The 18,050-nt window shown below is 46.3% G+C and overlaps 1 protein-coding gene across 1 annotated transcript in view; it reads right to left on the bottom strand.

The window, feature by feature from the left end:
- Nucleotides 1-726: 726 nt before the first annotated feature.
- The window catches only part of MAP2K6 (mitogen-activated protein kinase kinase 6), a 50,748-nt gene continuing 33,424 nt past the window's right edge, over nt 727-18,050 (bottom strand). The window contains exons 11-12 of the mRNA XM_051634857.1: nt 15,385-15,430; nt 727-11,934 (exon numbers count right to left, since the gene is read on the bottom strand). Coding sequence (XP_051490817.1) covers nt 11,857-11,934; nt 15,385-15,430 — 124 coding nt within the window. The 3' untranslated portion in view covers nt 727-11,856. The remainder of the gene's footprint in view (nt 11,935-15,384; nt 15,431-18,050) is intronic.

Raw genomic sequence — 18,050 nt, 5'->3', positions numbered from 1 at the left:
TCAAGCAAAATGCTATTTGACTTAGCCTAATAAATTAAGGGTGAAAATTGGCTTTGCATCATGACAAATGCACAGCCTAATAGTTAACCTTTAAAGAAATACAAGGCTTAATTGCAGATAATAGTGATGGGGCTGGCAATGGAATCAAGGGTTGGCTCCAGGACCTGGTGAAAGGCTGAGCAAAGCCCCGTGTCTGTTTTCCAGCCTGTGTGGCTGCTCAAACCCCACCACCCGCTGCAGCCACAGGGGTGCAGGGCGCAGAGCGAGCCCTTGGGCTTCCAGCCCTAAGACCTGCACCCCCAAACAGTGTTGGGCATGGAGACTGTGTCCATTTTCAGCCCCTTCAGCCCCGCATCCCTGCTGGAAAGCGGCAGTTTTGGGGGAGAGGGGCAGGCAGGCAGCCCCTCTTGACACACCAGCACCCTGCCCAAGCCGTGATGGGAGCCGGGGCTGGCGTCTTTGATGTGGGCTGGAGTGGATGTGGATGTGTCTGCTCCTCCAGCCACGCCAGCCTAAGTGCAGAGAGAAAATCCAAGGGCAGAAAGACTGATAATTATTCTGTAGAGCAGCTTGAGCATTCCCAGGTTTTTGGTAATGTACAGTAAGCTGTTAGGAGTAAGACAATCCTTGAAAACCTTCCATATGAATAGCAAAAGCAGTACTAAGTGTGCCCCCAACAACTGGCAGTGCTTCCACTGGGCAAACACACGTAGATTGACAACACAGTACTTTTAAACTTCATTTATTTGTGTACATTTTTATTAATTAGACTGACATACCATTGCTATAAAGATGCCCTGCTCTTTGAATATTTAATCCAAGACCACTAGTTCAAGTGTGGTTATGAAAAGTCACGGCAAACATATGACTGGAAAGAGGTGGTTGGTTTTGACTTCCAGGCAGTTGTTTGAAGCATTTCATAGATGCACACAATATTCAGCAGAACACACGCACACACAGTGCTGGGTTTAACACACACACACACATCTGGAAACCGGTTACAGTGGTTGAAGTTTCAAAAAGGTGTACTGTCCCCTTCTCTCAGCAGCAGTGATAAACCTTTGAATATCCTGAGAAATAAAATCAAAGCATAGTAAAGAAGATTATCTTATTCCACCAGCAGGATTTGGGGTTTTTTTGTTGAGTTAAAGATAGTCTCCCAGTCTAATTTTTTTCTTTTTAATGAAAAGGACAGAGGGAAAGGATTTGGGGCAGTCAGGGTTAAAGAATACCAGTTCAGTTGTTCCACCAATATCCTCAATCCAGTACAAGACGGATCCGAAAAGCATCTCATTAAAATGACAACATTAAATAAAAGCCTATCTAACATTACACACATGGTCCTACTGTCAGTCTCCTACTATTTATCATCTTCATAGTATGAGGAAAGGTTTTGAGATGAATGAAGACAACACAGGTTAAGAGAAGTGTTTCAGACAGAGCAGATGTGAAGCTGCACAGGTCGGCAGCCGGGAACCACCAAGGTACTCCTTAGTGCAGGGAGGACCCTGTGAACTTTGCAACACCAGACTGATGAAATTTCACCTGCTTGCCAATGGGAACAGGAGCGATGGAATCGGAGCATCAGTTCCCCAAGGCGCAGGGTGGCCCTGCCTCCTGGCCACACTCTCTGCACTGCCTCAAACCCTGGGCAAAGCCCAGGGGGACCTTAACCAGCACTGCCAAGAACCTGGGTGTCATCTCACAAAGATGAGAAGAGTTAATTTATTTTATATATACCACTAGCATGTGTTCACAAGAACTTGCCCAGGCAGGGAGAGTCCTTCTCAAAGCTTGCTCTCTCTTGACCAATCCACCCTCCCCCAAAGCTATGATTTGGGGTCTTGCATTAGGACATGGGAAGTTTTGATCCTCACAAGGACAGAGTTCCCTCAACAAGGCTAAAAATAAAAAAATCACTCATATGGCATTGTCCTGCCTTTCCATCTAACACTACCTTTTCTGTTCCTCCCATCGATGGGAACACCAGCGCCTTTCCCGAGGAGCTGCAGGGTCCGTGCTCCTGGTTCCCTGCGCCGCGCCTGCCCTCCCTGCCTGAGGGGTTGTGTGAGGTTACAGGCTGCTAATTAGCAACGAGCACCGCAAAGGAAACAGGCCAGCAAAGACTAAGACAACAAAAACAAACACGGAGCAATTAAAAGAAGGATGGGAGATGTGGTCAGATGTACCTTTGCCAAGAGAGAAATATTTTACATTGACTTTTTTAAAAACACTTGCATTGTGTTTTTTAACTCTCCAAAATGGTAGACTTAAACTCACTCCACCCTCCCATCCACACAGCATGTACACACACACACACACACACACACACACTCTAATGCACATACGTTTCCAGCTTTGTAGAGCTACTGGATTTACTTTGAGACAAGTTTCTTGAGCATTTTGACAATTTACTTGGAGACAAGTTATTTGCAAGAAGGCAAAGTTCATGCATGGCTTTGACAGCTCCACTTTCTCATAAATGGTATTTGAAAAGCAGAAAGCAAATGAGGGCCAAAGCTCCATTTAAAGTTCACCTCAGATGCCTGAAAAGCATTTATACCCACATCCTTCTGAGGTCCCTGCTTTATGAACTTCTAATGAATTCCACATTCTGCTACCCAACATTTCTTATACGTTGGGGGAAGAAAAAACAAACCAGAAAACCAAGGCAAGCTGTTTGAAAACAGATGCACCACAGCATTCTTTATCAGAAGGACTGGGAAGGCTTTTGAAGCAGTGGAGCAGCAAGGCACCTTTGCAAAGAGGAGAAAGAGAATAAAAAGAACAAAGATGGTTCTGAGCCCCCAGTCCTGCTTGTGTCACACAGGTCATGCTCATGGGATTTCACTTCAACATCTTTTACAGAGCAAGAAGCTGCTCCATCACTTCTGGAGGACTTATGTCCTCCAGACCCAGAGCAGACACTTGGCCAGAGGGGGCCTGGGTGGCCCTCAGCCCTGCTTCGATGCAATCCTGGCAACCCGGAGTCTCAATGGCTCAAGGGCCAAAGGAAAACTCCATGCAAATTTGATACAGAAAAGCCTGGCAGGAGACTTGGACAAACCAAGTTCATCACAAACCAGATTTTATTTTTCAGGTAGAAAATTATCCTTTTCTCAGAATTCCAGTGCATTTTTTATTAATGCTGTTGTGACATAAAGCATTTTTACCAGTTCAACTGAACCCTGATGCTAGTCAATCCCCTCTTGAAGGAACAATTATGACCCAACTGCTGCTTTTCCAATTAAAAGCAAAGGAGTGAGTAGGTTTATTTAGAAACATCCAAGATATTTAAAGAAAAATTGAAAAATGTGATATTTAAAAAGATTCCTTATCCCCATCCCTAATGCTAGAGCAAACCAGGTCACTAAAAGAAAATCTAAATTGCTATAAATATAATTTAAAATAATAATTAGCCATCTACTGCCACTTGCCATCCCAGCTGTTAGGAGATACCACAGTGATTCCATACGGCTTGAGGGCAGGCTGAGAGACACCTTCAGCACATCTTGGATAGTACCAGAAATGGATAAATAATAAATAAGAATAACATGAGAGGGAATAATCAGCCTTCCACATGTAAGGAAAAGCAGAGACTTTCACAGTTATAAAACAAATTATGTTACTGTAAACAACAAAAAAAGATGATCTAAAAATAAAATAATGACTTGGATTACAGCAGGTTGGAAAGCCTTCACTTTTCTAACATGTTCAAAGCACACAGGTGCTCTGCCTGTGTCCTCCCCAATACCAGCAGACCACTGGGAAGTGGTTGCTTTGCCACTGTGCTCCTAACATTTTTATATTTGCTAGATAAAAGTCTGTAGAAATAGCTTTGTTACAAATTTATGACCATCCTAAAAAAACAAAAGGCAAGCAGATTTCACACTTTAGGACAGAAACTCTAGAAATTTCATATATTTTGATGCTAAACATGGACTTTTGTCAATAACTCTGTAATTCCTTACATGGAGGATTTCAGATATTTTTGGGCAGTTATTTTTTTCTATGAGAAGTGATAAGTTTTACTCCAACACTATTCCAGTTTGCAATAAACTACATTTAGCAGCTTCCCCCCAGCGTCATGCTATTAAAAAAAAAAATAATAAAAAGATGTAAAATTCTAATTGGTTGGTATGTCGTGACTGTTTCCAGCAGCACAGTGGCACAGTGGCAGCTGCCACCAAGCACAAGGCGCTCAATTCACAGTTATGAAGGAAACAAAGCAGTGGCAGAACTCAAAATTCACTTCATAAGTGGGTTATATAGGAAATGTTTGGAGCCAAATCCTGGTTTTGGCAACACTGCACTTTGAACCAGGCTTTATTCTGCCCGTAGAGCCCAGACCTGCCAGAAGCCAACCAAATGGCACAGTCCATGCTGTTAGATAGTTATACAAGGTTCATGAATAAATCTGGGCTAAACATGGCCCAGAGCTCTGCAGCTGCACCTGTATATGTGAAAATTTGATCCTGACTTAACAGCTACGACAGAGACTGTAATTTATCTTTAAACACACCTTTTTGGCTCTTATGAGGCACTTAATCTACATCTCTTCACTCTGGCTGTGTAAATCAAGGACACCTGGCCCTTCCTGGCTTTTCACAACATCCCTCCTGAAAAAAACCATACAACTGAGCTGAGAAATACCAAAGGCTTTCACATATTGTTCACTGAGATGGCTGAATGTTCTTTACTAGAGGGGGAAAAAAAACAGATGTGGCAGACCCTGATATCTCCATCACACAGCCCCTGGGGAAACTCACTACCTATGTTTTTGGAGGCCAGGACCATGCTGATTGCTGCCAGGCTGCTCCTTCCAGCCACCAGAGTTTGGCCACCTCTTCCTGTAGCACTTCTCTCCATCCGCCTTCTGGCACAATTTGGTGTGTACCCCTGAGTGATAAGTCATAGTGTTTTGGAAAGACCATGTTCTGATCTCTTGTTTTCTCAAAAATAATAATTATCTGGGGCAAAACCAAACTGAATTAGGATAAACCCTAAGCTGGCCTGAACTATTCCGGTAACAGAAACCAAACAGAAACTTTCCTGATCGGTTCAGTAATACTTGGGGTGTGTTTAGTCTTTATTGAAAAATTACACTATTCTGAGTTTCCTGGATTTAGCCAGGCCCAAAAGCGAAAGTAACAAATCAAAATACCCTGAAATAAACTTCTAGGAAGGGTTTTCAGGTCTGGCTAAAACCACATAGCTTTGGAAATTGCCGAAAGACGTCTGATCTTTTGAGATTTCCATCTCTATTTCCAGAGTATTTAAGGCGCTTCCAAGCTTTTCCCATCTTATCCTCACGGTACCTCACAGCCACTGGACTTTTGCCCCATCGTTTGGAGAAAACCAAGAGCCTTTCGAGGAAGGAAAGGCAGCCCATTCTGCAGCTGGGCTGCCAGCAAGGGTGAACCGCCTTGGAGCCAGACTGCTGCAACTCCAGAGCTGCTCCACTTTCAGGAAGGGATTTTTAATGCAGTGGCAGAGAAGTTAAAAGGAGAAGCTCTCACTTTGGCTGGATACCTGCAGGGGAGCAAGCCTCTGGCTGTGGCTTCCCAGGAAGCAAGCACTGGATAACAGAGGCAGCTCCTTCCTCTCCCAAAGCGCTCTGCAGAGAGCTGGCTGGAGGCCCCCCTCCCTTGCCTTCAGTCTGACCAACTGCTTAGAAAAAAGGCTGCTAGTAAAATCCCAGACACTAAAATACAAAATGTAAAGGTGACTGAGACATAAGGTGTCAATGGAGGCAAAGAGGTTTCTAGCAACCCAGGAATGCACTAAAGGAAGCCATGTAATAAATGTCACGCAGCCAAAATTGTTCCTGGTGGAATGGCACTGCTGGCTGCACAGGTCCCTGAAGAATTCTTTTATCCCTGTGGCCTGTAAATTAGCTATTTCCACAACTTGGCTAGTTAGAGGCCACCTTAAAATGCTTACCCTCTTCTTTCTCAGCTACAGAGGCCTTTCCTATGCTTTCCCCATCGCTTTAAGTCCAACCTCTGCATCTCACTGTCGAGCTCAGCAGGGGAAGCAGCAACACACAAGGGCAGGCAGCAGGCAACAACTCACTTGCAGTTTTTCCCTGTGAGTTTCTTTTGGCTTTTAGATTTTGTTTCTCTTGCTGGAAGTGGGGTTGCAGTGGCAATCTGGGACTTGTGAGCAAAACTTCTACCTACAAATCCAGGCCTGAAGGAATACCTGACAAGAGGAAGGGGAGACAGGCTGCTCTCCCCAGGCAATGTACTGCATCAAGTCTGTAGCTGCTCTTTTCATCCTCTCAGCTCCAGCCTTCCCCATCAACTCCAGACTTTCCTTGGCAGAGTGGATTGACACCAGCTGCCCATCAGAGGACATCTTTTTGTCCCTGTGTCATTAAAACCACCCTGGCAGTTTTAATGTCCTATTTATTTACAGAGCACACAAACCTTTGTGTCCACACCTCTGGCACCACCACCTCCTTAGCTGAGTCTATACTCCTCTGCAAACACATAAAAGTTGAGATTCAACTGAGCCCCTTCTGGCCCTCTTTCTTAACAAATTCAACTGCTTTTATGGTGTGGGGTTATGTGAAGGAGCAGCGTCCTTTCGACCTGCAACACAGCTGCCTACTGTACAGAAAGCATCTCTTCCAGCCACAGCCTGGGAGAGGGAATCTCACTGCGCTGCAGAGCTCTGGCCTGCCAGAGCACAAGTCAAATTTCATATTATCCATCTGCTCCAGCAAAGGCTGAGCTGAAATATTAATTAGGAGATCTGATCCCTTCTCACCAGAAACAATCTGGATTTTATAGCTCAGCCAGAGGCCAGCGGAGCAGACAAAGCTCTGTGATACATCCTTTGCTGCTGGTTAAAGCTTTCAAGGAAACAACCAACTTGGGGGGAGGACACAGACTGTAAAACACATGGACATCTGGTCTGTTTTGTCCACCCTTCACCTCCCCCGTGCTCAACCCCCACCTCCTTAAGTGCATGTTCAGTACAGAGAGAAACGACTCCTCTAACATAAACAGCTATAATATGGCAATAAAGATTAATGAGTAAAACTTGTCATTTTACGTATAATCCGTGGGGATTTACAATCATTAATCTTTATTAGTGTGTAATAACTGTTTAGACATTAAGGACAGATTCTCAGCTGGACAAAACTGGCCTTATTCCAGCCAAGCCAATGGAGCAATGCCAGTTTACACCCTCCATGACCCTGGCTCTAAATGATACCCATACCCATCTGTAGGAATCGTATCACTAGCAGCACTTCCCCAGCAGCAGGGGCAGACCAGTGAAGGCAACTATTTGTCTTTCTCTGTAGCCGAAAAAGAGAGCTGCATGTGGCCAGGAAGCCCAACAATAGACATGTCAATAAACATGAGGAAATTCAATGAAAAAGCAACAGCAACAAAAGGAACCCCAAGGAGCAGGGAAGTGGATGATTTTTGAGGCAAGACTATAGGATCTGGTTTGGCAGGAGCCTAACTAAGAGGGATGTAGCAATCTTTGGCATGTGAAAGAGTGAAAGCACCAAGACAGGCTCCCAGAGTTCCTCTAAGAGGAACAAGATGGAAGAGGGGAAAAATAAGAGCATCTTGGCTGGCTTTTCTGAGAGAGGAGCTTGGGTTTTGTTTTTAATAAAAAAGAGGTCTATTAAACAAGGGAGCTGGTGAGAACCTTGTCTGAACTACATCAGACCAGCCACTAAAGCAATGCTGCATTGACCAGGCAGGATTTCCTCTTCCAAAACATCTAGGAAAGAAGGGGAACATGCAGGTATGTATTTAGAATGGAGAAATCCGTGCATGCCAGTGTCTTTGCCTTCAGCACCAGGCACTGCTCTGCTGCACAGGCCTTTGCCTGGCAGCCCTTTCCCTCCAACACAAGGTGCACTGACCTGACTGGCTCATGGCCACCTCCCTCTGCACCTGCTGAACAACTGGCAGCTCAACTGTATATCTTTTTTTTATAGCTTCTTCTGAGTAGTGACCCTGCCAGCTGCCTCCTCCAACACACAGGAGAGGGCAGCTGCTTCCAGAAATTGTGTCCCCACCTCCTTAAGAAGTCAAAAATGCCTCCTTCCTCACCAGTAAACCTGACAAAAGTCAGGAAAAATGCAGAAATACAGTACATAGATACCTGTGTAAAGTTTCATACACCTGGAAAAACTCCAGAAAAGATGGGCATTTTACCCAATGCAGCAGCACAAACCTGGCATTTAAAAACAGTAACCAGCAAATGCCCTCCAACTTATCCTTCAGGTTTAGGGGACCACTGGACTCCTGGGGACACAGAAAATAGCTTTCCTGCCAGTAACACTTGGAGAGCTCTAGCAAGAGCAAAGTCCCTGGTGTGTTTTTGGTTTCAGACCTATGGCACAAGACCTGCTCCTTTTGCAGTTTAAAAATCCTAGTTGAGGACAAGCTAACATGCTGCCCACAGACCTGTGTCCTGAAAACAAAAGAGCTTTTTGAAGAACAGCTTTAAGCCTTAACACTTGGGCTGTTCAGGGAGCATGGTTGTTGGGAAAGGTTTAATGTCCCAGAAACCATGCCTGTCCTAGGCAACCCTTTGCTCAAGCAAAGATCTGAGCACTGACCAAAGGCTTTTCATCTTTTCATCTTCACGGAGGTTACAATCAAATGAAAGAGAGTCTGATTTTTATACTGTAGCCCAGCATGTTTTCAGAGCTTTTAAGCACACAGGAGTCCCTGGCTCTCCTCCCAGCCACCAGCTCAGGCTTCTCTCTAAGAAAATCCTGGGGCAGGCCAAGCTTTGTATCCACGTGTGCCACAAGGGATGAAGAGACAGACAGCCTCTGCATTTCTCTCCTGCTGTAACTACCTTCCACAATGGTGATCACTGGGATCACTGTTTTCACTCACACTGGTCATACGGATTCAGACTTACCCCGGGCTGACGCAAGTGACTTTTAAAGGAACAAAATCATGGAATCAGGAGGGAAGGGAAGTGATTTGTTGCATGCTCTATTGTAATGTCATTAAAACAAAGGGATTAGACAGCCCAAGCACTGCAAGAGCAAAAAGCATAAAAGAAAGCACTCAGCATGTAGTGTCGAGGCATGTAGGAATCATTTTAGAGCATTACTAGCTGCAGACAACACTGACATTAATTTTCTATTGGAAAATGCTGGTGACATTAATATCTGCTATTAATACTGAACTTTGACAGTATCTCATAAATTCAACCTGTCAATTACAATGGCACTGAAATAAAGGTGGTCTGAGGTCAAGGAGATGTGGTGTCCTAATGAGACTTATATTCCAGGAGAAAAAACAATCTTTAACAAAAGCATCAGATCCATATGTAGGGAAACCAGAGGGTGGTTTTAAATGTCATGTTTTTCAAAGCGAGAATTGATGCTGGAACCAACTCTATAAACTGGCTGGCTGGACTTTTAGCTGCAGCTGAGGACAATCAATCAAAACAGCTCTGCGACTCTGAGAAAGTGAGAGAGAGAAAACACACACACACCATGGAATATGAGAGGGCAGATTATGAGCCATGCAAGGCCTCTTAAAATTACACTGAGAAGTAAAACATCCGTGTGTTTCATCTGCAACAAAATGTAACCTGAAAGGTTCCCCCGGACACAAAGTGGAATATGGAGCTTATCATTACCAAGGGCTGAGCAGGCTTGTGAAATTTGGGCTGAGGTAGGGGAGCCTCTTCCCCAAAGTCTGCACAACCCATGAGCTCTTCGCAGCACAGAAAACCCTCCACACCATGACTCCTGTGAGCCCTCCTCAAGCCCCTGCTCTGCAGCTGAAGGGCACAAGGATCAATAAATCCCCATGAGTAATGCTCCCCTGTCTCTTTCAATGCTGGCCCCAGGACAGAGCTGCACTACTTCGGGGTTCATGGCCTCCTCTGAGGGCACTGCCAGCACAGCCATGGCAGTGACACTGACAGCCCAGGCACTGGCAGTGGCTATGTGCACCTCTTCGAGGTGGTCAGCACGTGTCTAGCACAAGAGGTACCACCATTTGGGAATCCCTTCTCTAAATACTGCCCTCCCCATCATCCTTTCCAAGGGATTCCTTCCCAGACAGGCTCATCCAGAAGCCCAACTGTCATCAACAGAGACTGAAGCCACTAAACTGGGAGAGAAAGGGCTGGATCCCAGGATGAATTACATCCTGCACAACTTAAATATTGGTGAGCAAGGCATGCATCTAGTTGGGCTTTGCCTCTGAGAGTCTGCTCGGAAGCAATGGATGGGGAAGGGGAGCATGTGGAGGGGCATGAGGCACATGTGCACACTCTGGCGCAGCCGCACACACAGGGGAAGGGGCCAGGGGAAGGAGCCATGGGCCAAGACAAAGGACCTCACAGCCAAGCGAGGCAGCTCTGCAGGTTTGGCTCAGTCAAACCAGTGTCAACCTGGAGCCAGTGGCCTTGCTCCAGACTCACAGCAACACCTTGCAGTGCCATCCCTCCTTTCTCTAGAGAGTAACTGTGTTACCTAAAAGAAGCTTGAAAGGGCCAGCAGCTTTTCTCTGAAGACCTGGCCAACAGCAACGAGCTCCTAGTACGGGTGGGCTGTGGTTTCCCTGCGCGGTTTCTCAGGCTGCAGCTCTCGCAGGGGACACCTGCAGCCCATGCTGGAGCCCAGTGCTCCTGGCTGCCTTCAGCATCCCAACCAGAGCTGGAGAGAGCCCAAACCTCATGCCGGCACAGGCTCCAGGGGAGCACGCTTGCACTCCTAAAGTCTGTGGGCAAGCACAGAGGGATTGCTGCCGATGCAGAGCTGAGAGCCCTGGAAACTCGCATTGAGCTATCCCATTTTTCACAGATGTCATGCCATGCAGACTGTTATCCTTTCACATGTGGAGAAGGAGAAAGGAACTCCCTTTTATGCCCAAAGCAGAACAGCCCCAGACCAAGGGAGCCACAGATGACACAAGGCTGCTGGGCCTCTTCCCAACTTATCCAACAATCTATTTCCCTCTGGGGCTTTTGACCCAGACACTAACCCCAGCAATGTCTTCCCACTCCAGACCTCATCACCCACCTGATATAGCAGAGTGAGTTGGTGGGATGTAGGGTTGGGGAGGCTGGAGGGCACCACAGCCTGGTTGGGACACACTGGCCGGACTCGTAGCGCAGTGTCTGGAGAAGAGGTGACCTGGGGCCTCCCTCCCTTACAGTGATCCTGCCTTGCACTCTGCAAAAGCAGCTCGAGTAGCTGAGCTGACATCCTTGTTTATAAATTCTTTTTACCATGCACATTAAATATTTTCCACAACAAAGACTCTTCTCCTCTTTATCTGCTCCTTTGACACGTTTTCCCCAGTGAAGCCCTACAACTCTTGCTTGCTGTGGCCTCATTTAGCATCACCATCGTCACCACGCATTCATCCTCATATAAAACAGAATTCTATTCCATCAAGCACTTAACATAAATATTAAAATAATGGAAGGGACAAAATATAAATCTACACACAACTTCATGACTACCATAGCACCTATTACCATGACAAAGCAAATTCTGGTTCAGGGGGAAAGGAAAGGGGGATGAGGAGGAAGTTAGGAAGAGAGGGACTTTGACAGTCATTAAATATGTAAATCACTCTTTAAATTTTTTTTTGTTGTTTTGCTTTTGTTTTAAGGTTACCAACCTTATTAAAATTCATTTCACTAACCAGCTCATTCTATGTCACTATGGATACCAAAGAACCCTTTTAAAAACTTCGGCGAGGCGTGGGTTTCTGAGAATAAAAACAAAACAAAACAAAACACGGCGACTTTCTGTTGGTGCTTTCATGACAAGTCCTGCCACGCGCCCCTCCCCTGCACCCACCAGTCCACAGAAGGGCAATTCATTTACAAGTCCAGTTCTCAGTCTCCCAGGATGAGTTTGACAAAAGAGGCGACGTCTGTCTCTTTGGATTCGTGCAGGGTGAAGAAAGGATGTTGCTGGAAAAGAAAAGAGAGAACAAATAGAAAGTTTATTATTCACCACGCTGACAACCAAACCTAAAACCTTTTCAGCCAGTCTTCAAGACGGTGAAAAAGATTTTGTCGCTAGTATCATAATATTAGGCTTTACATGTTTTGCAGCTGAGGCAAGACAGGGAGTCTGAGGGGGCCACTTCATGAAGGCTGCAGATTTGTGCTGCCCTCTCGATTCCCTCCAAATCCTGCTCCTGGGCTGCCTGAGCTGGGCTGCTCTTGAAGCAAGAGAAGGCATTAAACCCCACTGCCTCTGTCTCTAGCACACTGTGCCCTTCAGCACATGCTGGCTCTGCAGTGCCCCAGGAGGAGATATGCCCCTCCTGAGACCCACCCCACCACACACCAGCTCCTAGAGGAGCAAGCAAACCTTGCAGGAAGGCTGACTGAAGTGGGTTTTCCCTCAGCTTCCTGCTTTATCTGTGTATTTACCCTCTGGTGACTTTTGAGTCTCGTTTCTTCCCTGCAATTGCTCATACTCACAGCAGGAGATGGCTACTTTATCCCTAACCACTGCAAAGAGGAAAGCCATCCTGGCTGGAAAGACATCCACAGCTGTATGTTTAACTACTTAATCGTGACCAACATGGGAAGATATCCTGCCAGAAAATCTTGCCTACATTTCAGCACAAATGGAAAAATACGTGTAAGGAGAAAAAAACACAATGAAATGTCCCCTAATAGCAAAGCTCCTCTTCACTATCACCAGCAACTGATTTTGCTGCCATGGGCTGCAACACGTCAGCTGAGATCAGCCAACTTCCACCTGAAGTCACCAAACACTGGTTGATACCCACTGTCCTGGCAGTTCATTCATATTTATTTAGAGGGTGTCAGAGAGAAACAAAAGGCAGTTGGGGCCCTGTGGGGCTTGTAGATGACCCCACCACTCTGTGTAAAACACTTTTGTGATTCCCGTGCACAGGCTGGGAGTTTGATTCCTGACCCTGTCACTTCAAGCCAGATTTTTAAAGACAATTTGGGGTCTCTGGGGTTTTTCAAAGCTGCCCACACCTTAGTCCCTGAGCACTGGCTATTTCAATGATCATTTATGGAAGTGGTCAAGTGAAGGGAGAAGAGAAGCAAACAGATTTTCCAAGGTGGGCTTGAGCAGAAAGTTATCCAGTAAATAAAAAGAGGCAGCTCTCAACAGCCGGGAAAAGACTCAAACACTCCAGCAAGGAAGAGGAAGCACAATTATGTGGGAAACAGAGCTGAAATGGGTTGAGGCAAGGATCCAGACATAATTTAAGGTCTCTCTGGGTCAGACAGTCACGGGAATCAAAGTGTCTTGAATAACTCTCAGAGAGATGGCTCAAACAGCCTGCTGTGTTATTATCCCAGTCTGATGCCACTGCTTTCATATTCCAGCTAAGTCACACCCAAAGCTGAGCTACCACAGCCTGGAAGCACCCACAAGTGTGACATGAGTGGCAGCAGTGGCCTCTAGCCCAATCACTCAGTCAACCCAACCCCTCTGCAAGGACTGATTCTGGTTATAGTACAAAACACCCTGTGCCAGGTGGGATGTGCTCCTTGAAACGCACAGACCACCAGGGAGGAGTCCTGCAGTACTTTCATGCTCCACTTCACCTGGGGAAGTGGGTTTTAAAATGAAATTAAGCATCCATATCAATTTTCCTGATCCTCAAGATAGCACAGAGTCATATTTTCCATGAGAAACCTCAATTCCACAGGAAAGCAAGGGAGCAGTCTTGGTCTAAATGACAAGTCCAACCCAATACCACAACTTAATGCCATAAGAGAGAGAGGAGGAATTAAAAAAGACCAACAAAACAGCAACCCTCAGCCACAGGACCTCACAACATTCATGTCAGCCATAAAATACCACAGCATTGAGATACTCTGGAGAGGTGATCCAAGAACCTAATTCAATAGAAATGTGCTCACTTGCCAATGGGTATTAATGCTGCAACAGACAGAGCTGCTTCGGTGAACCTTTTTGATAAAAGGCCATTTGGCAAACTTCAGAAATTTGCTTAAAATATATATGCATTTCTTCAATAATAATAATAATAATACAAAAAGAGTTTAAAAAAGAGAAAAAGCCATAAACCTCAGGCCTCTCTTTGTCTGAAACCAGTATTTGGGCAAACTGTGAGTAAATCAGATCTATATATATTCTAATTGGATTACAGGGCCCAGCAAGAAATGCTACAGGAATTATTCATTGCTTACAACTCATGTTCAAAAGCAACCTGGGTTTCCAGCACATCTTGTAGCTAGAGAACACCTTAAACCCTGTCAGCTTCACTCCACAGAGGTCCAAACACCTCCGAGCAGAGAGTGAGAGGTAGTGATGAGGCAGAGCCCCTGGATGGCACACAGCCTGTGAGTTCTGGGGCAGGAGACAGCAGTGCCTGAAGAAATCCTGCAGCACTTTCCACCCTTAATCCTGAAGATCTTGCCAGTGGCACTGGACAGGGGAGGACATGCAGGGACAGGCAAGCACTTGGGTCAGGATCTTCAGGAATAACAAAGTTAGGCACTTTCCTGCCATTAACAAGCTCTGAATCAGGTGAGAGTAAAAAAGGGACTAGATATTTAAGACAGTGAAACACTGACTTCCTTAAAGCTCTCCTGCTTTTTGCCAGCTACTAGGAGCACGAGGTTCAATACCAGAAAGTCAGGAGAGAGAGAAGCCATGAAGTTGTGGAGCCCTAGCAGAAAAATCTCACCACAGACACTGTTCTTGCCAGCTCCAGACCAGAGGTCTGGCTGAGTACACACCAGTGTCTGCACTGCTGGGAGCTCACCAGCACTCATGCTCATCTGACCTCCAAGCTGCCTTGCATTTCCCCTGTTGTAATTCTGTATCAGCATTTTCTTCCTTAGTTGCTCCTCTGCCCTAGACATGTTCACAGCAAACAGTCTCTAAGCAGCAGACAAAATTCAATAACCGGAATTATTAGTCACAGACTTGTCTCTGTCCCTAACATCCAGGAATTACTCTGTCCAAAAAGTCTCCTCTCCAAGGCACCATGACAGTAAAGCCTAGCAGGCCACTCAGCTCCTGCAGCCCATGTGGAGCATCTATGGTGCATCCAACTCACTTGGCTGTTTGAAGCCATCACACAAACCCAAGTGGAGGATTTTATCCTTGCTAACTCTTCACAGCCTCATCCTTGCCCCTTAGCAAATTTGTTAACTGCTTTCACATATTTTTGTCCCTTGATCTGACTAGAATAGCAACCGGATGACATTTCAGAGAGCAACTCTGATTTGCAGTCACCCTCCCAAGACCCCACATTGCCATGATTCTCATATCTATTATGAAAATAGAGATGCTAAGCCTCCCAAATCACCAGTCAGGAAACCCTGTCCTCAGCATCTCATTCTCAGCATCTCAGCTCAGCTCTGAACCATTATGCTGCATGAAGCAGGCACACTCACCATAAGCTCTGGGTATGTTGGCCGTTCTTTGGAATTCTTCTTCAAGCTTTAATGAACAAAAAAGAAAAAGAACAAATTTTAAAGTTACATTCTCTGTAATATAAGCAGTATAAGTATATATAAGAAATTATATTACATAATTATTACATAAGTAACATAAGCCTTAAAATTACGCCATGACAAAAGCAAGATTCCAAGTTCCTGTAGCATAAGTTCAACTTCTAATTCAAATGTTAAGCAAACAGCTTAGACCTTGAGGGCCCCTACAGCCAACACAGCCTGCACACGGGCCCTGGATGGCACAGTGCTAGGTACACACAAGTGCAGTGAGCTCAATATCAAACAAGAGATCCAGAGACACCATAAATAGCAGTCAAGACACTGCCTTGCTGTGGGCCAGGTACAGTTGGTTTTTTGGGCCCTATCCAGTAGGCCAACAACTAAGGGAATGGATACAGCCTCCAACCTCTGATTGGGAGTGGTGACCAAGTCGCTCTGAAGCACGTGTACGACTATTTGTTTATCACCGTGCTGTTATCAGCAGGGACGGTTACATGGGACATCCTTTTTTTCTCCTCTCCTACAACAGATGGCTCTGGAGGGTTGTAGCTGGAAGTTATTTTGGTTTCCCTCCAGCAGAAAATAGCTTTTAAAAGACAGGACGTAATCTCTACTCACTTCCTGACAGTGTATTTAGGGGAAAGACACTTGGAGCAACTTGAAAAGATCTTCACACACGTACACGTCGGTGGCGGGGAAAAGGTGTCACACTGAGCAAAACAAAAGTGAGAACCTCAGTGATGATAAGTCGCTCCTCTGCTGGGATTTGCTGGAGCCCAGAGGAAGCAGAGGACACACACTGAATAGATATTTCCTGCTTGCTGTGTGTAGCAGGCTCATGTTCAGTGACATGTTGTGAATGAACAGAGGAACCTAGTTAACGATACGTGCCAATATTGCCGAACTGAAGGTACGGGATGTGTCACATCCTCTGAGCTCAAAAGCAGCCCAAGCTGAGATGCTAAGGTGAATTTGAAGGCTAGGAGTGTCCAGAAGCAGGATTTGGGTATAAACCTCTTAATTTAGACCCTCTGCAAACAAAAACTTTGTTTCTGGGTTACTAATACCAGGAAATCTGGTGACAAGATACTGAAATCAATGTAAATTTTGAGGAATGAAGAGCCATATCTGGATCTGATCCTGACTCAGACATCCCAGGAACTTCCCTGCAGTGGCTACAGGTGATCAGATTTTCTCTGTACACGCAGCAGATGGTGTGATTCACTCTGCAACCTCTTGAATTTGAGATAGCCCTAAATCAGGCCAATCTTGATACACTGAGCTGATGTGATCTGGTTCAGTGTCAAAAGAACCGTCAGACTCCAGTAACACAACACTGGTGCAATCAGCATCCAAACTTCACTTTCCCAAATCCCTGCCACTCCACTGTCATTGAGGGATCTTCAGCAATCCTAAGTGATAGGATTTGCAAAGAGAGGAACTGCCACATGCTCCCCAAAGCATGAGCTTTCAAGACACAAGTGCTGCTCAGCAGGGACATTCTTCTCACTGCAACCATCATGAATGGCTGTGGATATCTTACTCCTAAATCACCCTGCAGTGCTATCTGCAAGATACCATGCTTGCAAAAGCAAAACATTCAGTGGGGAAAAACAGCCTGCCTGGCACAAACAGGCAACTTTGCAATAACAAGTAGTGAGCCAGCAGCATGGGAGAAAGGCAGCTGGTCCAAAATCTCAGCACGGGCCTTGTAAAAACAGTGGGCATTTTGTGAGAGGGTTTTTCCAAGCCATCTCCCACCTCTGACAGACACAGAGCAGTATGGGCACAGGCAGGTATTCCCCAGCACGGCTCAGTAGGGAGGTGTGCAGCTGAATCACAGGGACCTCAAAAACATGTTTGAACATGAGTCCGAAGAATCTGAATGTCAGTACTTAGAGTCCCTGGGCAGAAGTGGCTGATAATCCCCTTCCTGGGTCACAGCAGAGCCAGCTGGGCTCCAGGTCCTGACACTGGCAGCTCGGGAGCAGTCTCACATTTCTGTATTTGTCGATCTGCCGTCCTTTCTTGGCTACCACGCAAACCCACCATCCACCTGCCAACTTGGCAGGCCGCGGATGGCACTGCAGCGCCTGGAAAATAAAAACGCCTCCCAGGCGGTTTCCAGGGAAGCTGGAGGGGAGAAGCAGTCAGGGGCCGCGGGGCTGCTGCCAGCTCCCTTTGAACCATACGATGAGGGCAGCTGTGAGTCTCCTCGGGTGCTGGGAGAGCCTGTGCTTTTCTGCAGCTCTCGCAACCTCCAGACAGCGCGCATCTGCTCCAGCCCTTTTCCTACACCGCAGCCAAACTCTCCTCCTGCTTCCAGCTCCAAGTCCAATGGAAAGCAGCACAGCAGCTGCAGGGCCCTGGTAGCGGGGGCCATTGCAGGCTGATCTCTGCCCCACCCTGCCCGCAGGGCCGTGTCTCTCGGGGAGGGAGAGGCAGGAGGACCCGACATTCCGTGTCCTGCTCCCCTTCCTCACCCCGTGCCGGCCCCGAGATCGTGAGGGGCCGGCACACCTGCCTGCCTTGCACCTGCTCGTGCTGCTGGCACAGCCATGGACACGCTGTCCTGCTGAAAAGGGGACAACTGGGTGAGGAAGTAT

The sequence above is a fragment of the Apus apus genome, chromosome 17, assembly GCF_020740795.1.
Source record: "Apus apus isolate bApuApu2 chromosome 17, bApuApu2.pri.cur, whole genome shotgun sequence".
Taxonomy (NCBI): Eukaryota; Metazoa; Chordata; class Aves; order Apodiformes; family Apodidae; genus Apus; species Apus apus.
This window is presented reverse-complemented; position numbering and strand designations above follow the sequence as displayed.